The sequence below is a fragment of the Carcharodon carcharias genome, chromosome 1 (assembly GCF_017639515.1).
Source record: "Carcharodon carcharias isolate sCarCar2 chromosome 1, sCarCar2.pri, whole genome shotgun sequence".
Classification (NCBI taxonomy): domain Eukaryota; kingdom Metazoa; phylum Chordata; class Chondrichthyes; order Lamniformes; family Lamnidae; genus Carcharodon; species Carcharodon carcharias.
Genome location: NC_054467.1, coordinates 229,727,252 through 229,754,917, shown reverse-complemented (window position 1 = coordinate 229,754,917; position 27,666 = coordinate 229,727,252). Strand labels below are relative to the sequence as shown.

The 27,666-nt window shown below is 44.7% G+C and overlaps 1 protein-coding gene across 1 annotated transcript in view; it reads right to left on the bottom strand.

Annotated features, from left to right (window-relative positions):
* Nucleotides 1-289: 289 nt before the first annotated feature.
* ccdc142 (coiled-coil domain containing 142) overlaps nt 290-27,666 on the bottom strand; it is a 212,934-nt gene continuing 185,557 nt past the window's right edge. Inside the window, exons 12-13 of the mRNA XM_041195012.1 lie at nt 15,036-15,247; nt 290-1,197 (exon numbers count right to left, since the gene is read on the bottom strand). Of these exons, the coding sequence (XP_041050946.1) occupies nt 932-1,197; nt 15,036-15,247 (478 nt within the window). The 3' untranslated portion in view covers nt 290-931. The remainder of the gene's footprint in view (nt 1,198-15,035; nt 15,248-27,666) is intronic.

Genomic DNA, 27,666 nt, shown 5'->3' with positions numbered 1-27,666 from the left:
GGGACTCAGAAGTCATCTCCGCCCTTGAACACCTTCAACAACCTTGCATATGAAAATCTGACGAGGACAGGACTTAACTTGACTCTTTACCTACCTCCCCATCCACACCCCCAAATAGTTGTATGTGCTACACATGTAAGAAGCATGGGTGTTGGACAAGGTTAAGGGAATTCAGCTGCTGTCACTGAAACTGGATCCAACATCAATCAGTGCCCTCCAGAAAGGAGAGAAAAATTTGAAGGGGCAAGGTTGGATAACGTCAAAATGAGTTAGGACTTAATGCAAAGAGAAAAGTATTATTTTTTTTAATGTATGTGATCTGAATACAAAATCTTCTATAGGAAAGATAATTAAAGACAGGCACTCATTATGTATTATTTACAGTTTCTTTTGCCTGACCCAAAAAAATTTCAATCATACCAGGCATCTGCCAAGTTGCAACATTACAAACAAATTTTGGGGGCAGTATAAATCACCCAAAGATAAGAACTTTGGTAAAGGTGGTCCGTTACAGTTCAGTGTTTTTAAAAATATGACAAATGATTATGTAGTACACTTCTTGAGTCAAAAAACACTGGTTTTCAATATAGTATAAAGAGTTCTTTCATACACACACAAATGGTAAAAAAAATGAATAATATCTATACTTTTGCCTTGCAAAACTATATGAAAGTCCATTCACAAAGGAGTTTTTTTAGGGTTAGCTTTCATAGTGTTAATGTTTCAGAGCTACAAGGCAGCTTGAGACTATCTCCTGAATTTGGGTCAATTATATAGGAAATGTAACCCTTCTTCAAGTTCAATTTGCTCAAGGCCTTCAATTGGGTAAGATATTTAACTGAAAAATAAAAAAAAACATTAAAGTGCTTTGCTGTAATGCAATCCCATGGATCAACAGTTCCAATTTATAAACCGAAAGAGCACTGACAGCTCACTGCTCTGCAGTTTTATTCATACAGGGCAAGTGAAGAACTTTCCAGCGCCTATTGCTGTCTGCTCGCAGAGCAAGCCACTCCTCCTGATTTACTGCCAAATAGGACTCTGGGTGCCCGGTTGCCCTGATCTTGCTCAGTAGCTCAGAACCTGTGGAGGCTTTAGGCTGAAAGTTTGCTCTGGTCCTTACAGTCCGCAAATCCAGGCTGTCAAGACTGCTCAAGCTCCCGTGACTGAAGTCGACCGTCCTGGTGGAAGAGCAGCCTACAGCAAAGAAAAAAATATTATTGAGTTCTAAGGTCAAAGAATCAAAACGTCAAGTACAGCCTGTTCTGGCGAACCTATGATGGGTCAAAAACAGGTTCAAGTATTTGACCCACAGGAATATTACACAGTTTTTATAATTTGTTCATGGGATTTGAGCTGGCTGGGCCAGCACTCATTGTCCACCCCCTAATTGCCCTAGAGAAGGTGGTGTGGTGAGCTGTCTTCTTGAACCGCTGCAGTCCATGTAGTGTAGGTATACCCACAATGCTGTTAGGGAGGGAGTTCCAGGATTTTGACCCAATGACAGTGAAGGAACAGTGATATATTTCTACGTCAGGATGGTGAGTGGCTTGGAGGGGTACTGACTTCCAGATGGTGGTGTTTCCATATATCTGCTGCCTTTGTCCTTCAAGATGGTACTGGTTGTGTGTTGGAAGGTGCTGTCTAAGGAAGCTTGGTGAGTTCCTGCAGTGCATCTTGTAGATGTACACACTGCTGCCACTGTGCATTGGTGTTAGAGGGAGTGAATGTTTATGTATGCGGCGCCAATAAAGTGAGCTGCTTTGTCTTGGATGGTGTCAAGCTTCTTGAGTGCTGTTGGAGCTGCACTCATCCAGGCAAGTGGGGAGTATTCCATCACACTCCTGACTTGTGCCTTGTAGATGGTGGACAGGCTTGGGGAGTCAGGAGGTGAGTTATTCGCCGCAGGACTCCTAGGCTCTGACCTGCTCTTATAGCCACAGTATTTATATGGCTAGTCCAGATCATTTTCTGGTCAATGGTAACCCCCAGGATGTTGATAGTGGGGGATTCAGTGATGGTAATGTCTTTAAATGTCATGGGGTGATGGTCAATCATCTCAGTTCCGGGACATCACTGCAGGAGTTCCTCAGGGTAGTGTCCTAGGCCCAACCATCTTCAGCTGCTTCATCAATGATGTTCCTTCTATCATAAGATCAGAAGTGAGGTTACATTCTCTCTTGTTGAAGATGAGCATTGCCTGACACTTGTGTGGCGCAAATGTTACTTGCCACTTCTCAGCCCAAGCCTGGATATTGTCCACGTCTTGCTGCATTTGGATATGGACTGCTTCAGTATCTGAGGAGCCGTGAATAGTGCTGAACATTGTGCAATCATCACTCTCACTTCTGATCTTAAGATGGAAGGAAGGTCATTGATGAAGCAGCTGAAGGTGGTTGGGCTGAGGACAATACCCTCAGGAATTCCTGTAGTGATGTCTTGGAACCAAGATGACTAACCTCCAACAACCACAACCATTTTCCTTTGTGCGAGGTATAGAATCATAGAAAAGTTACAGCACAGAAGGAGGCTATTCAGTCCATCTTGTCCAACCCAGCCCGAGGACACCCAGGTGCCCTTTCTAATCCCACCTTCCTGCACCCGGCCTATAGCCCTGCAGCTTACAGCACTTTAGGTGCAGATCCAGGTACTTTTTAAAAGATTTTAAAGTTTCTGCCTCTACCGCCAACTTGGGCAGCGAATTCCAGACACCCACTACCCTCTGCGTAAAAAAGTTCTTCCTCATGTCCCCCTTACACCTTCTGCCACTTATCTTGAATCTATGACTCCAACCAGCAGAGACTGCCACTATCCTGACTCCCCGACTCTGACTCCAGTTTTGCTAGGGCTCGTTGACGCCACATTCAGTCAAATGCTGCCATGATGTCAAGGGCAGTCACTCTCACCTCACCTCTGAAGTTCAGCTCTTTTGTCCATGTTTGAACCAAGGCTGTAATTAGGTCAGGCGCTGAGTGGCCCTGGCGGAACCCAAACTGAGCATCAGTGAGCAGGTTATTGCTAAACAAGTGTTGCTTAATAGCACTCTTGATGACCCCTTCCATTACTTTACAGATGATCAAGAGTAGACTGATGGGGCTGTAACTGGCCAGGTTAGCAATATCCTGTGTTTTGTATACAGGACATATGTGGGCAATTTTCCACTTTGCTGGGTAGATGCCAGTGTCGTAGCTGTACTGGAACACATTGGTTGGGGTGCAGCAAGTTCTGGAGCATAAGTCTTCAGTACTGTTACTGAAATATTGTCAGGGCCCATAGCCTTTGCAGTTTCCAGTGCCTTCAACAGTTTCTTGATATCACGTGGAGTGAATCGAATTGGCTAAAGTCTGGCCTCTGTGATGCTGGGGACCTCTGGAGGAGGCCAAGATGGATCATGCACTCAGCATTTCTGGCTAAATATTGTTGCAAATGCTTCAGGCTTTCCTTTTGCCCTGATGTGCTGGGCTCCCCCCTCACTGAGGTGGGGATATTTCCTCCTCCAGTGAGTTGTTTAAATGTCCACCGCCATTCATGACAGGATTGCAGGACTTGGATCTGATCCATTGGTTGTGGGATTGCTTAGTTCTGCCTATCACTTGCTGCTTATGCTGTTTGGCACTCAAGTAGTCCTATGTTGTAGTTTCACCAGGTTGACACCTCATTTTTAGGCATGCCTGGTGCTGCTCCTGGTATACACTCTTCATTGAACCAGGGTTGATCCCCTGGCTTGTTGGTGAAGTTAGAGAAGGGGATATGCCGAGCCATGAAGATACAGATTTTTGAGTACAATTCTACTGCTGCTGATGGTCCACAGTGCATAATGGTTGCTCAGTCCTGAGTTTCTAGACCTGTTCAAAATCTATCTCACTTTGCACAGTGGTAGTGCCACACAATGTGACAGAGGTATCCTCACTGTGAGGATGGGACTTTGTCTCCACAAGTGCTATGCAGTGGTCACTACTACCGATACTGTCAAGTACAGATGCATGTGGCAGGAAGGTTGGTGAGGATGGGGTCAAGTATGTTTTCCTACTTGTTGGTTCCCTCACAACCTGCCGCAGACCCAGTCTAGCAGCTATGTCCTTTAGGACTAGGCCAGTTCAGTCTTTAGTAGTGCTACGGAGCCACTCTTGGTGATGGACATTGAAGTCCCCTACTGTGAGTACATTCTGTGCACTTGCCATCCTCAGTGCTTCCTCCAAGTGGTGTTTGACATGAAGGAGCACTGACTCATCAGCTGAAAGGGGAGGGGGCAGTATGTGGTAATCAGCAGGATGTTTCCTTGCTTATGTTTGATCTGATATCATGAGACTTCATGGGGTCTGGAGTCAATATTGAGGACTCGCAGGGCAACTCCCTCCTTACTGCACAACACTGTGCTGCTGACTCTGCTGGCTCTGTCCTGCCAGTGGGACAGGACATACCCAGGGATGTTGATAGCAGTGTCTGGGACATTGTCTGTTAGGTACGATTCGTGAGTATGACTATGTCAAGCTGTTGCTTAACTAGTCTATGAAACAACTTTCCCAATTTTCGCACTAGCCCCCTGACGTTACTAAGGAGAATTTTGCAGGGCCAAGTTTGCTGTTGTGTTCAGTGTCTAGGTTGATGCTAGGTAGTCCGTCTGGTTCCATTCCATTTCAGAGGGCATTTAAGAGCCAAATACATTGCTGTGGGTCTGGAGTCACATGTAGGTCAGATCAGGTAAGGATAGCAGATTTCCCCCCTAAAGGGCCAGCAATGGATGAAGTGAACCAGGTGGGTTTTTATGACAATCAACAATGGTTTCATGGTCATCATTAGACTTTTAATTGCAGATTTTTATCGAATTCAAGTTTTACCATCTGCCATGGTGGGTTTCAAACCCAGGCCCCCAGAGCATTACCCTGGGTCTCTGGACAACTAGTCCAGTGTCAATACCACTACGCCACTACCTTTCAAAATTAATATTAATAATAAAGGATTTTAAAGTTTAAAATCAGAATATAAACATCACGCTTCATCCAAAGATAACTAATTATTTTACTTAGGACCAGTTTAACCCTTCATCCAAATATAGTGTCAAACAATAGTAATAATAGAAAGAGAAATCCCTACAAGAGAAACTTCCCTCCCCCTCCCTTATACACATCAACGTAAGGAATGCTGAGGAACTGATGGCTTCTGAAATGGTTATTTTCTGGAAAGAGAACAGTATCTGTGAGTAAGCACACTCAATATTGAGCACTTCCTTTTCACAAATGCTTTATTCTGTTATTTGTCTCAATGATTTTACTTTAACCTGTAATTGAAGAAGCCCTCCCAGAGAAATTAATTAATGATAGCACAGGGGAAATGTTACAGGACAATAATCCAGAGGCCTGGACTAATGCTGCAGAGACGAGAGTTCAAATCTTAACACAGGCTAGTAAATCTGAAATGAAAAGCTGGCATCAGTAATTATGATCATGAAATGACTGGATTGGTGGTTAAAAACCTATCTGGTTCATGAAGGACCTTCAGGGAAAGAAATCCACCATCCTTACTCAACTTAGCCTACCCGACTCCAGACCCATAACAATTTGGTTGACTCTCAACTGCCTTCTGAAATGGCCTAGCAATCTACTTAGTTGTATTGAACTGCTACAGAATGCAGATGGACCACCTGCATTGACCTAGATACTGGAAACAACAAAGGCACACCTTGCTCAGTCGACCCTGGAAAGTCGTCCTCACTAACGTCTAGGAATATTAATTGGGAGAGCTGTCCCACAGACTAGTCAATGAAGCAGTCTGTGTCCAAATGCACCAAGACCTGGACAATGTTCAGGCTTGGACTGATAAGTGGCAAATAACATGCACGCCACACAAATGCCAGGCAATGACCATCTTCAACAAGAGAGAATCTAATCATTGTCCCTTGATATTCAATGGCATTAGCATCGCTGAATCCCCCACGATCAAAATCCTGGGGCTCACTATTGACCAGTAACTGAACTGGATTAGCCATATAAATATTGTGGCTACAAGAGCAGTTCAGAACCTGGGAATTCTGCAGAAACTCATCTCCTGACTCTCCAAAACCTGTCCACTATCTACAAGGCACAAGTCAGCAGATGGAATACTCTCCACTCGCCTGGATGAGTGTAACTCCAACAACACTCAAGAAGCTTGACACCATCCAGGACAAAGCAGACGCTTGATTGGCACCCCATCCACCACCTGAAACATTTACTTCCTCCACCACCAGTGCACAGTGGCAGCAGTGTGTAGCATGTACAAGATGCACTGCACCAACTCTCAAGCCTCCTTTGATAACACTTTTCAAACCTGCAACCTCTATCGTCTAGAAGAACAAGGAGAACAGGTGTTTGGGAACAGCACCACTTGGAAGTTCCCCTCTACGCCACACATCATCTTCATTTGGAATTACAATCACCGCTCATTCAATGTTGCTAGGTCAAAATCCTGGAATTACCTTCCTAACAGCACTGTTGGTGCACCTACACCACATGGACTTCTGTGATTCAAGGAGGCAACTCACCAACACCTTCTCATGGGCAATCAGGATTGGGCAATAACTACTGGCCTTGCCAGCAATGCTCACATTCCATGAAAAGATAAAAATAAAAACGCCAGCATGAGCAGAGATCCAATCCACTCATGGTTAATGCCAGTTTAAGATTTTCCACTAGATATAACAAAGAATGCTCTTGGTCAAGTGGAAAGGGAATATGTTTTGTAATGTGCCAACCTCTCACCATAGAAAGTCACGGACTGGAGACTGTTCCTTGAAAGGAAGGGTGAAGTCGTAATAATGAATGGAAGGAATGGAGTTAATGTGACAGTTTAAAAACTGAACTCAATAGTCCATGAAAGCTCTCACTGAGTAAAGAGAACATGCCAACCTTTTCAGGCTGATGTAACAATGGCCTTCTTGTGGATTTTTAATCCTACCCAAAGTTAAATAGAGCAAGCTAAAATCAACTTCATCAAGAAAGCAGACTGTATAGCAACACTATGCTGACAGGATAAGAGGCTGAGATTTTGCTTCATGCTGTAACCTGAAGAGTTCCAATAATATTTTGGCGGTGGGGGTAGAAGCTGTTAGAGCAGAGACTGAAACATTTCGTGTCTACAAAAACATAGACTGATGCCAAAAAAAGTTACCCACAATCATTTTTTAAAATTCTAAATTTGTACAACAAACTTTTACTTTGTGTCATGCTAAGTAAGATATGAATATGGCACTGAAATCTTTATCCACAATTTTTTTACTTCTAGGCTTACTATTCCATTCAATATTCTGTATGCTAACTTGCACTGCCCCGTTCTCCCATCATCCTTGTGCTCACTGATCCATATTGGCTCTCCGTCCAGCAATGCCTCAATTTCAATACTCGCATCCTTGTTTTCAAATCCCTCCATGGCCTCATCCCTCTTGTCTCTGTAATCTCCTTCAGCCCCATAATCTTTGCGCTCCTTGGATTCTGGCTTCCTCAGTATCTTCAATTTTAACTACTCCACCAGTGATAGCCGTATCTTCAGCTGCCTGAAACTTAAACTCTGGAATTCCCTCCCAAAACCTCTCTGCCTCTCCAACCTTCTCTCCTCCTTTAGAGTGGATAAAGTAGAACCATTGGATATCATACATTTGGATTTTCAGAAGGTATCAGTAAGGTGCCACATAAAAGTCACAAGGGCTCATGGGGTTGGGACTAATATATTAGTGCAGAAAGAGGAATGATTAAAGAATAAAATACAGGGGCCTGGATTTTTGATCCTGTGGTGAATGCAGAGTCGGGAAATTTTCTGGCTTGCCATAGCATCCTAGGGAAAATGTAACTTGAATTGGGAGATGTTTGTTCTGACAGGGGGGGTACATGCTGGAGTCAGGTCTGCCGCCACCAGAAACAGTTTGGAGGCGGTCACAGAGGCTGCTGAAGGGGCCTAGTTAAAAGGCCACTTTTCTCTGGGACTTTGTCCCACTTGTGTTGTTCAATATTAGGCCGTCTAGCCCTCACCCCTCATACCCCCTTATCTCCCCACCCAATACCCATGCTCCATCTATGCCAACTCATGCCAACCCATGCCCCCACCCCCCAATGACCCCTCTTACCCTCCAATCCCTTCACTCATCCCCATGGCCCTTTATAGACCTATGACAACATAGTGCTAATATGCCAACCCATGCCCCCAGTATTCCCCACAGGCAGATCTCAGGAGCCATGCTTAGATTGAATAAAATTAAGTTCTAAGTCTCTGGCCAGGATTTTATGTTCCGCGGGCAGGCAGGTGCCTGACCTGAACAGACATAAAATAACGCAAGATGTCGAGCGAGCATCCCAATGTCATCACGCAAGGTATTTTGCTCGGTGGATACAGGTGGCAGTCGGAAATGCACCTGCTGACAACTAAGCAGGCAATTAAGCCTATTAACAATGCCATTAACAGCGATTTTACGTGGCCCGTCCACATTTAGGGTTGGCAGACGGGCCATTCTTGCAGGCAGCATTCATATTTTTGCTCAAACCTCGATCCAGGGCGGGATGAAATCTCCGTGGGGACATAAAATAAAAAGAGATATCTGGGGACTTTTGTTTTATGAGGTGCTTGACTGCTACATGGGCACATTTTGCAGCACTTTTGTTGTTTCCGTTATTCTGTGGAGGTCTGCAGCTCCCTTGGGCAGCTGTCTGCCTTCAGGGAGCTCACTGGAAACTCTCACTCATGTTAGATCTAACCCTCAGTTAGATCGGTGCCCGCCATCTTCCCGCCCCTACCCCAGCAGCGCTGAGTATTTCTCAGCGCGTATTTCCCGCTGGCTGACCATTAATTGGCCAGCCAGTGTGAAATCGCAGTCGGGAACCGATCGTGGCTGGAGACCCATTTCCCATCTTCTTCCGGGCCCACCGATTGCGTGCACCTGACAAACAAAAAATTCAGGCCTCTATTACAGACTTTGTTACATAAAAAACACTCTCATTGATAAAAGCTCATTCAATATATTTAAAACCTGTCAAGCACCTAATATTTGCATTCATAACCCCACATCAAAGACAGCTAATCCCTTAATAACCTCTTGGAGCAAATCAAACTGTGAACTTACAGCACCGTCCCCTCCCCCCGCCCACTGTGATAATGGCAGGTTGTGGAAACAAAGCAATAATAATGCTATAATGGCAGCCCTTAGTGTTATGCCAGCAAACAGCTATTGAAATGACAAGCATTGTTTTTCTCAACTCAGAGACACAGCCAGGCTGTTTACCACATTTTGCCCCCAGCCCCACAAAACTTAAGGGCAGAGGATTTAAATAACATTAAAGCTTGTCGGTTCCACAGTCCTTTTGCTGGCATTTACTTCTACTGTATAAAATCGGAATTCACACACTGCAGGATAAGACTTTCTCTCCAGCAAAAATGCACTGAGTTCAAATGATGTTGCTGGGTTTGGGCTTCCCCCATGTGTGAGTCACATACCGCCCCCTGTGCCCTACCGACGAGAATAGGATCTGTTGGAAATGGGGGCGAGATTTCTGGATTCAGGAAAATCAAGGCTCGAGAGTCAGAATAAACAGTGGTAGTGACAGGGGATAGTAGAGAGATAAGATAGGGAGATAAGATATTCTCTGCAGCCATGATCAGGGTTTCCAGAGGTTGTATTGCCCACACAATGCCAGGGTTAAAGACATCTCCTTATGGCTGGAAACAAACTTGGAGTGGGTGAGCAAGGAATCCAGTTGTCATGATCCACGTGATCCAACGGTTTGGGCAGAATTAGAAAAGATGTTCTGTTGAGAAAGTTTGAGGAGTTAGAGCCCTAATTAAAATCAGGATCATCAAAGGTAATAATCTCTGGATTGTTACTGAAGTCACACGCCAATTTGAATAGGATTAGGCAAAAAGAATGATGTGGGAAGAAGCGATTTCAATGCATGGGGCACGGACAACAGTACTGGGGAAAGAGGGAGCTGGCACAGGTTTCACTTAAACTGGGCTAGAATCAGCATGCTTGCAAATCGTTTAACTAGGGCTATGGACAGGGTTTTAGACTAAAAGAGAAGACGAGAAGGGAAGCAGTCAGGTGAAGGGAGATTTAGAAATCTAAAGAGAAAAATCGAGGCAATAGAGCAGTGTAGCAATTTGGGTAAAGACATGCAGAGTGGGACAGGAAGGGACAGAGAATTTAACATTAATAGTGCCTCAGAGAATAAGGTCCATGCAAAGAAAAGTGCAATAATCGCCATTCACATGGTTGCAAGGTGACCAAGATTTAGAGATAAATGTTCAAGGGTAGACAACATTTTGAAAAGACAGGCAGAATGGGGAGGGAGAAGGAGTAGCCCTGATAATAAAGAACGACATTAAGACAGTAGTAAGAAAAGATCTTGGCTTACAAAATCCAGAAGTAGAATTAGTATAGGTGGAAGTTAGGAAAAAGGATCAGAAAACATTAATGACAGTAAGGCAGATTATTATCTGAATGGCTATAAATTGAGAGAGGGGAATGTGCAATGAGACCTGAGTGTCCTCATACACCAGCCACTGAAAGTAAGCATGCAGGTGGTAAAGAAGGCAAATGGTATGTTGGCCTTCATAGCAAGAGGATTTGGGTATAAGAGCAGGGAGGTCTTGCTGCAATTATACAGGGCTTTGGTGAGACTACACCTGGAATATTGTGTGCAGTTTTGGTCTCCTTATCTGAGGAAGGATGTCCTTGCTGTAGAGGGAGTGCAGCGAAGGTTTACCAGACTGATTCCTGGGATGGCAGGACTGACATATGAGGAGAGATTGAGTCGGTTAGGATTATATTCGCTGGAGTTCAGAAGAATGAGGGGGGATCGCATAGAAACCTTTAAAATTCTAACAGGACTCGACAGGGTAGATGCAGGAAAGATGTTCCCAATGGTAGGGGAGTCCAGGACCAGGGGTCACAGTCTGAAGATACGGGGTAGACCATGAGATGAGGAGAAATTTCTTCACCCAGAGAATGGTGAGCCTGTGGAATTTGCTACCACAGAAAGTAGTTGAGGTCAAAGCATTGTATGTTTTCAAGGAGTTAGATATAGCTCTTGGGGCGAAAGGGATCAAAGGATACGGGGAGAAAGTGGGAGCAGGGTATTGAGCTGGATGATCAGCCATGATTATAATGAATGGCAGAGCAGGCTCGAAGGGCTGAATGGCCTACTCTTGCTCCTATCTTCTATGTTTCTATGTTTAGCTGTAGGTCTCTAACAATTTTATACTATTGGACAGAGCATTAAGCAAATAATTGGAGCTTGTGGCAAAGGCAATGTAATAATAGTGGAAGACTTTGACCTTCATATAGACTGGGCAAATCAAATCAGCAAAGGTGGTCAAATGTAGGCAAATGTTTTTGCAAAAGCTTCCAAGAACAATGCATTAGGACAAATAGGGACAAAGCGATTTTAGATCTAGTATTGTGTAATGAGACAGGGTTAATTAGTAATCCTAAACATAGTAAAAGGTCCTCTGAGTAAAAGTGACCACAATACAACTGAATTCCATATTAAGTTTGAGAGAGATACGCAAGTCTAAAACAAGACCCTTAAACTTAAACATAGCTAATTACACTGGTATGAGGGGAGAGCTGGATAGGACTGATTGGGTAAATAGGCAGTGAAAAACATTTAAAGAAACGATTTAAAGTGTTCAACAAAAATATGTGTCATTAAAAAACAAAAAACTTTGAGAATGGAGGAGGGTAACTAAAGTAAACATTAGTACCTAAGAGGTGGAAACAGGGAAATTGTCATGAGCATTGAGATAGGGGCAGAGACATTGAACAAATATTTTGTGTTTGTCTTCATAGTGGAAGGCACAAGCTACATACCAGAAGTAGACAGAAACTAATAGGCTAATAAGAGTGAAGTGGTGGCAGGCGTCTTCAACAGTGCTATCAAGGAGCTATTACACTTCAATAACCTGTTCATTAATGGCTCAGTCTAGACCTTAGACTTGGTTCAAACGTACAAACATACGAAGTAGGAGCACGAGTATGCCATTTGGCCACTCAAGCCTAGTCTTCCATTTGATAAGATCATTGCTGATCTGATTGTGGCCACAACTCCACTTTCCTGTCTACCCCCTATCCCTTTGATACCCTTGTCAATCAAGAATTTATCTAATTCAATGTTAAAAATATTCAATGACACTATTTCCACTGCTCTCTGGGGAAGAGAATTTCACAGGCCAACAACGCTCAGAGAAAAAATTCTCCTTACCTCTGTTTTAAAATGGGACACCCATTATTTTTAAACTATGTCCTCTAGATCTAGTCTGTCCCAGCCGAGCAAACATCCTCTCAGCATACACCCTATCAATTCCCCTTAGGATCCTACATGCTTCAATAAGATCACCTCTCAATCTTCTAAGCTCCAATGGATATAGGCCCAGCCTGTCCAACTTTCCCTCATAAGATAACGTCTTCATCCCAGAATCAGTCAAGGGAACCTTCTCTGAATCTTCTAATGCTATTATGTTCTTTCTCAAGTAAGGGGACCAAAAATATACAGTATTCCAAATGTGGCCTCACCACTGCCCTCTCCAACTGTAGCAAAACTTCCCTACTTTTATATTCCATTCTCCTTGCAATAAGCAACAGCCTTCCTAATCACTTGTTGTACCTGAATACTAACCTTTCATGATTCATTACCAGGTCATTCAGATCCCGCTGTACCTCAGAACTTTTGCAATCTTTCTCCATTTCAATAATATACTGCTTTTCTATTCTTCCTGCCGAAGTGGACGAGTTCACATTTTCCCATATTATACTCCATCACTCACTCACCAGAGAATCCACCCTCATTTTAATTTATCTTTTCCTTTTTAAATGTATGTAGAAACTCATACTCTGTTTTTATATTTCTAGCTAGGTTTCTTCATACTCTAATTTCTCCCTCCATATTACTTTTTAGTATTTGTTGGTTTTTAAATTCTGTCCAATCTCTACCACTAATCTTCGTAGAATTGTGTAGTTTTTCTTTCAATTTGACACTATCTTTAACTTCTTTAGTTCGCCACAGATGGTGCATTGTCTTTCAGTGTCTTTCTTTTTAGCTGGAATGCATCTTTGCTGAACATTATGAAATATGTCCTTAAATGTCTGCCATTGCATTTCTACTGGCCTACCCCTTAACCTATTTTTCTACTTCATTCTAGCCAGCTCTGCCTTCACATCCTTGTAATTGTCTTTATTTAACTTTAAATCACTAGTCTTTGAACGACACTCCTCTTTCTCAAACTGAATGTAAAATTTAGTCATGTTATGATCACTACTACCTCGAGACTCCTTACCATGAGGTCATTAATTAATCCCCCCTCATTGCACACTATCAGGTCTAGAATAGCCTGCTCTCTGGTTGGATCTAGTACATGCTGCTCTAAGATATTGTCCCAAACACTCTATGAACTCATCTTCCATGCTGCCTTTGCTGATCTGATTCATCTAATCTATATGTAGATTAAAATCACCCACGATAATTGCAGTGCCTTTCTTAGAAGCCCCTTAGATATGTACAATAAGTTAATTCCAAAGGTGAGGTGGAAGTGACTGACTTCAAACTGGCCTGTAACAGCCAATATTTTTCTTCTGAGCCTCAGGGGGGTATGCCCGCTTCTCCTACTCCCACAAAATAAAAGAAAATCCTTTTGCCATTTGTGAGTAGCATCCAAATGTCCCTTTGAGGGCTGCAGGTTAGGTCATTCAACTGCTGTTACAATTGAATGGAGTTTGAATAATTTATGCACTGTTCATTTGTCAGGATTGGCAGGGCACCATTACTCCCATTTGATGTGAATGGGCTGGTCGTCCATTTATAGACCTGCCTGAAAGTTGTGGGAGGAGGGCCTCGGGCATCAAAGGAATGCCCTCCATCCCCACCAATTTTCAACTACAATCATCTTGCTTTTCAGGTGAAAAATTGACGGCGTCAGTTGATGATTACACCTCTTCTCCAGCATTTCACATAAAGAAGTGTTGTACTGTTACACTTATAAAAGAACTGACAGATCATTTAGGTGAAGCCGCACTAATTAGGACTAACTTGTTAAATATTGTATATTGCATGGTTCTCTGGTTTCTCCCAAAATCACTGAGCAAATACAGACATCATGGGTTAAATTTTGAGCCTCAGCTGGGGGCAGGAACAGAGCTGGATGGGAGCTAAACATAGCCCTGCTGGCCAGTGTGCCAGTACCTGGCTCCATCCCACCTCTGGGCCATTTTACAGAAGCAGGATTGGGGGCGTGGCAGGGCTGCCCACCTGTATGCAGCAGGGTACCATCATAGCTCATTAAGAGACTGCTGAGACCAATTAAAGGCTGTTGGCTGGGATTTTCCAGTTGTCCATCAGGCTCCTGCTGGTGGTGGAGACCAGTTTAGTTGCCTGAAGGCAGCCTCCTCAGAGCACACTGGGGTGCAGGAGTAGCCAAATGAGAGGGGCAGCCCCCACCCCCTCCCACCACACACACAGTGGAAGCCTAACTGCAGGATCCATTTTTTGATTCAAAATTTTAAAAAGTTGGAGAAGGCGCCTCCATCTTGAAACGCCCTCTGCCTTACTTACCCTTTATTGCAGCCTGCTGCTCTTTTCAAGCTGGATGTGCTCTGATGGCCCTTTAGCTTTGATATCCCTTAATTTGATGGCATGCCTGTCTCCAGTCCAATTAAGGCGCCCCTATGAAAATCACAATGAGTGCCCATTACTCCACCCATCTCCCCCCACCCACCTAGGGAGGCGGTTTCAGCACAAGGAAACCTCCATTTCCTGTCCAAAGAGGAAAAGTCCTGCCCCATGTTTTGGAGAAAGCCATATTGTTAATATTATTTAAATTGGATCTTAATTGTGTTCAGGCAGTGGGTATTAATTGGACACTCACCTGTCCTCATCTCTGCACATAAAAGCTTGTAAGTGAATAAAGATTAAGCTACAATACTCTGTTCTTCACCGCTTGGCTAACTGAGTTTTGACACATATAACCCATCTCACTAATGTACAAAACTAAATCAGAATTTACAAATAATAGAAAACACATACAGCAGCTCCTGAATGGCTCCCAGGCGTTTGATGGAAAATAGACCCTCCTGATAGGTTGCTGAAGGAGGCAGATAATGGCATTGTCCACTTGATGGAAGACACGGAGAGAAAGAATAGCCTGTCTGATTTCTGATGAGAGTTGCTGTTCATCTGAGCAGAGTAAGTCTCTGATTATATCAAAATCCTGCTTCAGCTGCAAGGCACCCTGGAGGCTAAAGCACATAAATAACAAATTCACAATTTAATAGAACAGTTACATTTGTTGTGATATTATAACAAATAGACGAGAATATATATCCTACTGGAATCAAATTATTACCCATCTTTAATTAAATAGTTTACAGAAAAGGAATAGAAGTAAATAACCTGAACAGAGGAGATGGTGGTGTAGTGGTAATATCACTGGACTAGTGATCCAGAGGTGCAGGCTAATTTCATGGGGCATGGGTTCAAATCCCACCGTGGCAGATTTTATTTTTTAATAAAAATCTGGAATATAAAGCTAGGCTCAGTAATGGTGACCATGAAACTATCATCGATTGTTGTAAAAACCCATCTGATTCACTAATGCCCCTTTGGGGAAGGGAATCTGCCTTTCTCACCTGATCTGACCTACATGTGACTCCAGACCCACAGCAATGTGGTTGACTTTTAACTGCCTTCTAAAATGGCCAAGTAAGCCACTCAGTTCAAGGGAAATTAGGGATGGGCAACAAATGCTGGCCTTGCCAGCGACACCTACAAACCCATGAAAGAATAAAGAAATTCATAGAGTGGATTTAATACCCTCTCCCATGGTGTGTTGGGAGGGGGAGGGGCAATTAATCAAGTGGGAGGCAGGCGGGTGGAGTCCCTGCCACCTTCCCCCCTCCATCCCGATTAAGACTGTGGCAGGAAGGCCCGTGGATTGCTGTCCCATCCTCTGCCAACTGATCCCACCAGCACTAATATTAATCCATTGGAGGGGAGGGCTCACCATGCAGGGAGCCCAACAAGCAAACCAACATGGGCTTCCGGAAGGGGAGGGTGTGCCTCATTTAAAGGCACTCAATGCCTGAATGAGGGACCTGGCATTGGGAAGGAAGGGGGAGGGGGGGCTGCTGAAAAGTATACACGTGCCCGAGCTGTTGAGCCCCCTCACTGTCCCCCCACACCACAACCCCCAACACCCTTCCCGCCATTGTTCACCTGTGGCCTGGGATCCAGCAATGCTCCTAGGCCTTGGATGGGTTTCATATTGGCAGCAGTCACCGCCTTCCCTGTGGCAATGCCGTTCAATAGAATTGCTGGCTTCTGCTTGGCTAGCAACTCTCAGAAGGCAGGACTCTGCCCGCCCCCCCACCCCCACTCCCACTCCTTGATCCCGAGGAAAGGGACACTGCTGTCCAGTTAAGTGCCAGGGTGACACAGGATTCAGCGGGGACTTCCCCAAAAGAGGTTTTGCAAGGCTCTTGCTGGCTCTCCAGCTGGTCGACAAGATGCCAGTCGCCTCCATTAAATATTGCCCATAGTGCCATAGTGTCTGTTGAAAATTATTTAATTAAAGACACAGGTTTAACAACGATTAACAACTGGCATTTAAAGCTACAGTGGTGTTGTGATTACGTTATTTAAAGTGAGTTCAAATTTCATCATAACAGTTTGAGGATTTGAATTCAACTTTAAAAATCTACAATTAAAAAGTTGGTATTAGTAAAAGTGACCATGAAGTTGCTGGATTGTCATAAAACCAATGAGTTTACTTATGTCCTTTAGGGAAGAACTACTGTTCTGACTCTGTCCTGAGGACCCAGGCACAGACAGCAGCACCTAAAAGAGCGGGAGAGAAGAGAATCTGGAGACAGGCAGCAGCACCTAAAAGAGCAGAACAGAGGACCTGGAGACAGACAACAGCATCTAAAAGAGCAGGACAGAGGACCTGGAGACAGGCAGCAGCACCTAAAAGAGCTGGACGAAGGAGGACACGGAGACAGGCAGCAGCATCTAAAAGGCTGGGAGAGAGGAGGGTCCAGAGACAGACAGAAGCATCTAAAAGGGCAGAGGAGAAGAGGACTCAGAGACAGGCAACAGCATCTAAAAAGGTGGGAGGGAGGTGGATCCAAAGACAGAAAGCAGCATCTAAAAGGGTGAGAGAGAGAAGGATCCAGAAACAGAGAGCAGCATCTAAAAGGGCAGGAGAGGTGAGGGTCCAGAGACAGAGAGCAAAGGCTATCTCATCCAGTCCAGTCTGTGGCTCCAGAGTGGCCCAGCCAAGTCTTGAGAAACACTGAAATGTGAACTCACAGGAAAACAGGTACTTAATTGGTTGATGAATATTTTTCTCATTTATCTTTCAAAACTCGGGTCATTTTAGTAATTGTAAGGTTTTATTAGCATTAGTAAGATTTACTGATAGTAGTAATGCTTATTTGATTGGCTGGTGAGTATCTCCTTTTTATCCTAGCTAGAGAATTTCAATCGGGGTGAGTAGAACATTTATTGAAATAATAAGGATATGAGCACCGGCAAGACTAGAGACATTAATTAAAATTTAATCGGTAAAATAATTAATTAATTAAATGCTATAAAGCTAGCAGGGCAGGTGATGTGTGGCGGCTGCTGATTGTGGGAGCTTGTGGACATCTGTGTCATCCAAAGAAAACAGGTCTACATAAGTGTCTACGACTGGAGGAATTTTGGCTCGGAGCCATTAAGCTGGAGGATGAGCTGCAGACACTGCAACACATTTGGGAGGGGGAAAGTTACCTGTACACTTTGTTCCAGGAGGTGGTCACACCCCTTAGAGTAGAGGTTCTTAGAGCCTGTTTGGATGAAAGCAGGTGCAGCAGGGTGGATCAGCAAACTGACCATGCCACTGCGATACAAGAAGCTATTCAAGCCAGAAGGGGAGGGGGAGAGGGGGGGTGCGGGCATTAATTGGAATGTACTGGTAGTAGGAGACACCATAGTCAGCGGTGGACAGACACAGCTCTCTACAACTGACAGCGTCAATCCAGAAGGCTATGTTGCCTGCCTAGTGCCAGGGTTCAGGACATCTGCTCTAGGCTGGAGAAAGCTGCAGTGCAAGAGGAAGGAGCCCGTTGTCGTGGTCCATGTAGGTACCAGTGACATAAGTAGGACTATAAAAGATGTTCTGCTTAGAAAGTATGGCTAGGGGCCAAATTAAAAAGCAGAACCTCAAAGGTAATAATCTCTAAATTGGGTAGGGTAAATAAGATTAGAGGTTTAAACGTATGGTTTAAAGATTGGTATGGGAGAAATGGGTTTAGATTCATGGGGCACTGGCCCAGGAGTGGGGATAGTGGGAGCTGTACCACTGGAACAGTCTTGGCCTGAACCATGCTGCGACCACTGTTCTGGTGAGTTGTATAACTCGGGCATTAAGAGAGGGCTTTAAACTAAATAGTTGGGATCAAGTGAGGAAAGATTGTGATAAATTAAAGAGAGTGTAGAAGGCTAGAAAGCAAGGTAACAATGGGAGGTGGTGGCACAGTGGTATTGTCACTGGACTACGAATGCTCTGGGCACCCAGGTCCAAATTCCATCATGGCAGATGGTGGGATTTGAATCCAATAAAAATCTGGAATTAAAAGTCTGATGATAACCATGAAACCATTGCCGATTGTTGTAAAAACCCATTTGGTTCACTAACGTCCTTTACAGAAATCTGCTGTCCTTACTGGTCTGGCCTACATGTGACTCCAGACCCACAACAATGTGGTTGATTCTTAAAAATGCCCTTTGAATGAGGGCAATTAGGGATGGGCAATAAATGCTGGCCTATCCAGCGATGTCCACATCCCACAATTAAAAAAAAAATAAGGGAATTTATAACCTGAATATGGCAGGGAGGGGTAGGGTGTGCAAATTTAAGAGATAAGCCAGCAGATATGGCTAGGGGTTGTGAAAATAATTAAGAATTAAAGGCACTCTATCTGAATGCACACAACATTTACAACAAGGTAGGTGAACTGATGGCACTGATGGATGTAAACTGGAATGAGTTAATTGCCATTGGCTGCAGCTGTGACTGCAGGGTGATCAAGACAGGGAACTGAATGTTCAAGGACATTCAACATTTAGGAACGATAGGAAAAAAGGAAAAGGACGTGAGGTAGAGCTGTTAATAAAGGATGTGATCAGTGGTAGATTAGAAGAATCAGTTAGGGTGGAGCTAAGAAACATCAAGAGGCAGCAAACATTGGTCAGATTGTTTGTAGGCCACCAAAAAGTTGTGGTAATTTAGGGCATGACATAAATCAGGAAACTAGGGGTGCATGTAACAAGGGTAATACAGTACCATTGGCCATGATTAATGGGGGACTTCAATCTGCATAAGGACTGGGTAAGCCTAATTAGCACTAATGCTGTGGAGGACGAATTCCTGGAATATAGACAAGATGGTTTTCTAGAACAGTATGTTCAGGAACCAACCAGAGAACTAGCTATGTTAGACCTAGTATTGTGCAATCAGAAAGGGGTAATTGATAATTTTGTTGTAAAGGAGCCTCTAGGGAAGAGTGACCATAATTTGTTTTTATTCATTCATGGGATTTAAGTGTTGCTGGCCAGGCCAGGATTTATTGCCCATCCCTAATAGCCCTTGAAAAGGTGGTGGTCAGCTGTCTTCTTTAACCACTGCAGTCCATGTGATGTAGGTACACACACAGTGCTATTAGGGAGAAAGTTCCAGCATTTTAACCCAGCGACAGTGAAATAATGGTGATGTATTTCCAAGTCAGGATGGTGAGCGGCTTGGAGGGAAACTTCCAGGTGGTGGCATTCCCATTTGTCTGCTGCCCATTTCCTTCTAGATGGTAGCGGTCATGGGTTTGGAAGGTGCTGTCTGAGGAGCCTTGGTGAGTTCCTGCAGTGCATTTTGTAGATGGTACACACTGTGCATTGGTGGCGGAGGGAGTGAATATTTGTGGATGGGGCGTCAATCAAGCAGGCTTGCTTTGTCCTGGATCGTGTTGAGCTTCTTGTGGATGATAGAATTTACAAGAAATTTGAAAGTGATGTAGTCCAATCTGAAACTAGGGTCTTAAATCTAAAGAAAGGAAAGTACAAAGGCACGAAGGGCAAATTGGGAAACTACATTTAAAGGTATTGTGGTAGACAGGCAATGGTTTACAACAAGTTTACATTCCTTTGAGGCACAAAAACCCAGCAGGAAAGGTGATCCAACCATGACTAACAAGTTAAGAATTGTATTAAGTAAAAGGAAGCAGCTTATAAAGTTGCCAAAAAAAAGTATTAAGTCAGAGGATTGGGACCATTTTAGGATTCAGCAAATGAGGACCAAGAAACTGATAAAGAAAGAGAACATAGAATATGAAAGTAAATTAGCAAGAAACATAAAAATGGATTGTAGAAGCTTCTAAAGGTTTGTAAAAAGGAAAAGATTAGCAAAGACAAATGTGGGCCCACTACAGGCAGAGACAGAATAATTTATAATAGGGAACAAGAAAATGACAGAGAAACTAAACAAATATTATGTGTCTGTTTTTACAGAATGAGTCACGAAGAACCTCCCAGGAATACCAGAGAACCAATGGACTAGCAAAATGAGGAACTGAAAGAAATTAGTATCAGTAAAAAAGTAGTGCTGGAGAAATTATTGGGACTGAAAGTTGATAAATCCCCTGGATATTCAGAAGGCTTTCGACAAAGTCCCACATAAGAGATTAGCATGTAAAATTAAAATGCATGGGATTGGGGGTAGTGTATTGAGATGGATAGAAAATTGGTTAGCAGATAGGAAACAAAGAGTAGGAATAAACGGGTCTTTTTCCAAATGGCAGGCAGTGACTAGTGGGGTACCATAGGGATCGGTGCTGGGACCCCAGCTATTCACAATATATATTAATGATTTAGATGAGGGAACTAAATGTAATATCTCCAAATTTGACACAAAGCTGGGTGGGAAGGTGAACTGTGAGGAGGATGCAGAGATGCTTTAGTGAGATTTGGACAAGCTGAGTGACTGGGCAAATACATGGCAGATGCAGTATAATGTGGATAAATGTGAGGTTATCCATTTTGGTCGCAAAAACAGGAAGGCAAATTATTATCTGAATGGCTATAAATTGAGAGAGAGGAATGTGCAACGAGACCTGGATGTCCTCGTACACCAGTCGTTAAAGGTAAGCATGCAGGTGCAGCAGGCGGTAAAGAAGGCAAATGGCTTGTGGGCCTTCATAGCAAGAGGATTCGAGTACAGGAGCAGGGATGTCTTGCTGCAATTATACAGGGCCTTGGTGAGACCACACATGGAATATTGTGTGCAGTTTTGATCTCCTCACCTGAGGATGTTCTTGCTATCGAGGGAGTGCAGGAAAGGTTTACCAGGCTGATTCCTGGGATGGCGGGACTGACATATGAGGAGAGATTGAGTCGGTTAGGATTATATTCGCCGGAGTTCAGAAGAATGAGGGAGGAGCTCATGGAAACCTATAAAATTCTAACAGGGCTAGACAGGGTAGATGCAGGAAGGATATTCCCAATGGTGGGGGTGTCCAGAACTGAGGATACAGGATAGACCATTTAGGACTGAGATGAGGAGAAATTTCTTCACCCAGAGAGCAGTGAGCCTGTGGAATTCGCTACCACAGAAAGTAGTTGAGGCCTAAACATTGTATGTTTTCATGAAGGAGTTAGATATAGCTCTTGGGATGAAAGGGATCAAAGGATATGGGGAGAAAGCAGGAGCAGGCTATTGAGTTGGATGATCAGCCATGATCATAATAAAGGGCGGAGCAGGCTCAAAGGGCCGAATGGCCTACTCCTGCTCCTATTTTCTATGTTTCTATCTACATCCAGAGTGTGGATGTTGACAGAATGGGTACATTGGTGGTCATTTTCCAAAATTCTATAGATTCTGTAATCATTTCTGCAGATTGGAAGGGAGCAAATGTAACCCCATGATTTAAGAAAGGAGGGAGAGAGAAAACAGGGAACTACAGACTTGTTAGCCTGACATCAGTCGTAGGGAAAATACTAGAATCCAGTTACAAAGGATATGATAACTGGACACTGGAAATAATGGTAGGACTGGGAAGAATCAACATAGATTTATGAAAGGGAAATCATATTTGATAAACCTATTGGGAGTTTTTTGAGGATGGAACTAGCAGAATACATAAGGGGGAACCAGTGGGTGGGGTGTAATTGGATTTTCAGAAGGCTTTCAATAAGGTACCACACGAGAGGTCAGTAAGCAAAATTAGAGCACATTGGATTGGGATGATATACTGGCATGGGTTGAGAATTGGTTAATGGACTGAAAACAGAGTAGAGATAAACGGGTCTCATATTGGCAAGCTGTGGGGTACCACAAGGATCTGTGCTTGGGCCTCAGCTATTCACAATCTATGTCAATGATTTGGATGAGGGGACTAAATGTAATATTACCAAGTTTGCTGTTAATACAAAACTAGATGGAAATGTGAGTTGTGAAGAGGTTGCAAAGAGGCTTCAAGGGGATTTAGACAAGCTAAGTGAGTGGGCAAGAACATGGCAGAAGGAAATTAATGTGGAAGAATGTGAAGTCATCTATTTTGATAGGAAAAATGGAAATATAGGCCGGGATTTTCTGATCACGCCCATGGCAGCGTAATGGCGGGCAGGAGGGGAAAAATTAACGGGAGCAAAAAAGTCAGTTTCCTGTCGGCTTAAAAACAGGTTGCGATTGCCCTCTCCTGCCCTCAATGGCAATGCGCTTTTCCCGCCATGCTATATCAGGAACACCACTTGAATACATTAGAATATCATGAATGCTCGTTATCAAGGCAGCTTGCCAGAATCATGCCCCCATGCTGGGTCAAAAAGCCATGCCAGCACCGAATTAGACCAGTGTGGTTCACAACTGCATAGAAGCGGTGTGCACCTGGCGACTTGCACCTCACTCATGACTTTGAGGTTTGTTCGCCTACCTTGCATCGCACAGCACACACAACACCTCAGACTCCGGGCCGGCTTTGCAGGGCAGCACCACTTTGCTTTCAAGAGGCAAGGCTCTTATATACCAGACCAATGGTAAGGCAGGGGGGTGAATTGTAATGTGGGGTAGACGACAAAAGGGAGGAGCTGGAGGGCAAGGCTTGACTGGAGGGCTGGGAGAATACTGGGGAAGGGTGCACTTAGACACATGACTGGGCTGGGGGGTGCAGTGGAGAGGTAAGTGTCCTCTGGGCCACAATTGGGACAGAGTCTCTTACAGAAGGACATAAGTAAATCGAGGCCAGTGCGGGAGATTTGCGGAGTGAAAGAGCGCATCAGCTCACATTGCTCAGCTTCCAAAGACAGTCCTTGTCCCAGTCCATGGAGGGGGAGGGCATGTCAGTCCACGGTCAGTCATGCCCAGCATAACGTGTGCAAGGCGTGGTCATCAGCTCACGCACAACGGTCCGGTGGGGCTCCTGGCATAGTACTTGGTCACAGGTGGTACAGTCACAGTGAGGGAAGACATCTGCAGTCTGTAGATCGGGAATGAGCACTTGGCACATCATAACATTCAAGGCTATGGGCCAAGTGCTGGTAAATGGGATTAGGTAGGTAAGTAGGTCAGGTGTTTCTCAAGTGTCGGTGCAGACTCAATGAAGGGGCTCTTCTGCACTATGTGATTCTGTGAATAGTGTAGGGGTGGGCACTTGATGGTCTCATCAGAGGGTACAATAGGCCTCAAGATGGGGAGGGGTAAAGTTTACATGGGGTACTGGCACATGTACCTCAAATGACTCAGGGGCTGACACAGTGTCATCAACCACAATGACAATGAGATCAAGGATTACAGGGGGAGGACTGAGAGTAAAAGGAGGGAGGGAAAACTAAACGTTATTCTCCTCCAGGACCATGGGATGGATTTCCACAGCCACACAGCGAGTATCGAAGTTCCCCGGTTATAAAACTTGAGGAACTTCAAGCAATGGCACAACAGAAAGTGAAACTAAGGCAAAACGCTCCTGGGAGGGGCTATTAGGGCTTCTGGGAGGAATGGATCACAGCACTGGAGGGCCAGTTAAAGGCACATCCATCTAGAATCTGTATTACCACATGAGGGGGAATGCGCAGCTGAGACTTGTTAGGGGCATCTCACTAACTATAGAGGCAATCTATAGAGCCAACGCAATAGCACATTTATGCGAGATTAATTCCGATGCATTCCAATCATCAATCTCTCCTGCAGTAACCCATTGTGCCAATCGTGGTAATTCCCCAGTGTGTTAATGACTCCAAAAATAAGTGAGAACTTGGACAAACAGGAGAAGCCTCTTGGAAACACTACCTCAGAACATTGCAGCTGCCAGGTTGCGATGGGAGCTCCCAAACTCCCATGCCCCCCTTAAAAGAATCTTATCACTTCATATAGCATGAATCCTCATGTGTATCCCAAAGGATGCAGTCATAGGGTCCACTGAATGAGTAATTTATCACCTCAAATAAATGCAGTACATTCAAGCACCTGGCAAAATCCTTCTCATAGCAATAGGTCTACTGAAATGGGGCTAGGGAGAATGGTGGGGGGAGCATACTGTAACACTGAGAGCAGTCACTGTGATGGCCAAGATTGTTTTGGCTAATAGGTGCTTATATTGTAACCAAGTCCTGGAACCCACAGTCACTCATGAGTCAGCGACTCATTTGAAGGCTGATGCTCAGTCATGTCTTTCTTTTAATGTTCCTGCAGAGAGGAAACCTTCAGGAAGATGGAGGGTGCATTTAACATTGCCTGCATCATCGCATGTAGGCAGGAGGAAGGGCGGAGAACATGCTATGGTAGCGCCAGACTTGCCAAAGGGAGGAGCTTCACCTTGATGAACAAGAGGCAGCAAACCCCTTCAGGCCCAGAGGATGAGGCTCACTGAAACGCTAAGCATAGGCACCTCTCAAGACTCAGGGTGTATAGAAGACGCATGTCTTTTCTGTAGATAAGTGACAGACAGTGTCATTGACACCTCCACATGTCCAGGGGTCTGGTGGCTCGCATTTGCCACATTCTCCATCAGCTGATGGGGGCGGGGGGGGGGGGGGGGGGGGGGGGGGGGGGGGGGGGGGGGGGGCGTGAAACTGGAAAGACATCCTTTGCCTGTGGCTTTGAAAGTCACCATTGCTCTTAACTTCTAAGCAAGTGGCTCTTTCCGTGGCTCCACAGGAAACCTCTGCGGGATCTCAAGCTTTCACCCACAAGTGCACACAGGAGGTGATGGATGTCCTCTTTGCCAGGGCCCACAATTGCATGCACTTCAGTAGAGATGAAGCTAGCTAGGCAGCCAGAGCACTGGGCTTTGCTACTATTTCCAGATTTCCACAGGTGCAGGCTGTGGCTATGAGAGCTCCCTGGCAACAGGCAATGCAATACATCAATCGGAAAGGTTTCCACTCGCTCAATCTGCAGCTGGTCTGCAGCCTCCAGAAACACATCATGCAAGTTTGTGCGAGATACCTGGGAACGTACCATGACTCTCACATCTTGAGTAGGTCTCAGATCCTGGACATCTTCAAGGGACCTCACAGTATCCAGGGTTGGCTCCTTGGTGACAAAGGCTACCCGCAAAGGACATGAGTGATAACATCCGTTCGATGGCCACAAACTCCAACTGAGGGAAGGTACAATTATGCTCATTCTACCACACGAACATTGGTGGAGCAGACCACTGGCATCTTGAAGGTTATTTCCAATGCCTCGACAGATCTGGTGAAGTACTCCAGTACACTCCCCAGAGGGTCTCATGAATCACCTGGTGCTGCAAAGTGGGGAGGAGTTGCCATCTACCGAGATGGAAGAGTAGCACGTCTCGTCCGATGAGGAGGACATTGAGAGTCTTGAGGGCGAGGAAGCCAAAGCAGCAGGGGAAGAAGCCATGGCACAGGCTAGACGAGGCAAGCATGCACGTGAGGCGCTCATAGTCACCAGATTCCAGGCGAGCAGCAGTGCTTATCCTGTCGGAACAGTGGCCTCCATGATGGGCCCGTATCACAACCAGTGTGGCTAGTCTTTTCAACTAACTTCTTCATTCTGAGATTGAGTATTTGCACATTCAGCTCACCATGTCCTCTTCCTTTGTAGGATGCTAAAGTCTCGGGGGCATTTGTCCTTGCTGAGATGAGGTACCAACTGCAGGAGGTTGTTCCAACATCACATGACAGAAGGTGCTCCCTCTTCAAGCGTCTCTCCAGCATCCCAGTCTCTAAGGCAGCTGACAAGAGGCAGGAGTTGCATTGCAGTCCTCAGTGGATTCATGGCAGTGCACCTTCAGTCTGACAAAGAGCCTCAAGGGGATCCATCTCCAGCAATGGAAAAACACCTTAAGTGTCACTTCGATGGTGGTACTGGGAGGCTGAACTTGGGCCAAGGCAGGCGAGGACATTCAACAGATGTTAACACTTATTCAAAGCATTCATCCTTAGCGTTACTTTAATCCTCATTACTTTGAGACCCTCCACTCTCAGTTAAGGATGCAGGGCTCCAGTTAGCCTGATCTTTCAATGGACATGGATCACTTCGCGATGACCATCTTCACATATTTGTCTGACAGACATGAAAAAGCCTCCTTTTCGAAATCATCAGTTCCCCATAATGGTCAGCCCTGGGCCTTGTGATCCTGACAATGCAGACACACCATGAAGCCCTCAAGGTTCATTGATGACAAAGAGCACACTTTGGCTGCATTACATCCGAGCTTCTAGGCCTTTTCTGCCCTGATAATTGTCTTCCCATCAAGATAATATGTGCATCTCTACATGGATGTAGCATCGCTGAGCTCGGCGAGTGTTTAGGGGAGGGGAGGCTGAGCAGAATAAATGGACCAACACTGCATCCCTTCTTTTTGACGATAACCTTGTGGGTGCTATACAGACAATTCCAAGGTGCAAAACAGTTAAAGCTGTAGCTTCGAGCACCAGGACAAAATTGTGCCCACAAGGGACAGAACACCAGCACATTGAGGTGGGAAGGTGTGCACAATTACTGGTCAGCTTAGCAGGTATAGACTTGTAGAGTCAACAATGCGTAAGGCTGGCAGGAGCACACAAGACCTCTGAGTATGGGTTTATATATTGCAAGCCCTCATGGAAAACAGAGAGCATGGAGGGTCAAGGAAAGATTATCCTTTTCCACATGCATCTACAACTCTCCTTCTACACTACACCTTTACCTTTCCACAATGCAGACGAGTCGGGGGACTACATGAGCCTCCATCTTACATAGCTAAGAATGAACATCACTTGAACTTGCAATGCATGTCGATGAGATGCACAAGCACACTTTACATTGAGGATGAAGCATCACTGATGATGGTAAAGAACTGAGAAGGAACATACAGTTTTGAGATGGCTGCACACAACATCAAACAGGGGTATATGATGCAAAATCTACAATAAGTGGATGAATGGTGTGACATCTGATGGGGCACAACACAACTCAGCATACAGAGCAGACATACATAAGAGGAGATGCAGAACAGGTGCAACTGTATTTACGTTGGTGGAAAGTATATACATATGGTGAACACCCATGCCACCATTGTACTCCTAATACTTCCTGATCTTCCTAACCCTATCACTACGTCTTGGTCCATCCCCGACATCCAAAACGGAGGTGGAGGCAACCTGCTGACTGCTATGCACTGTA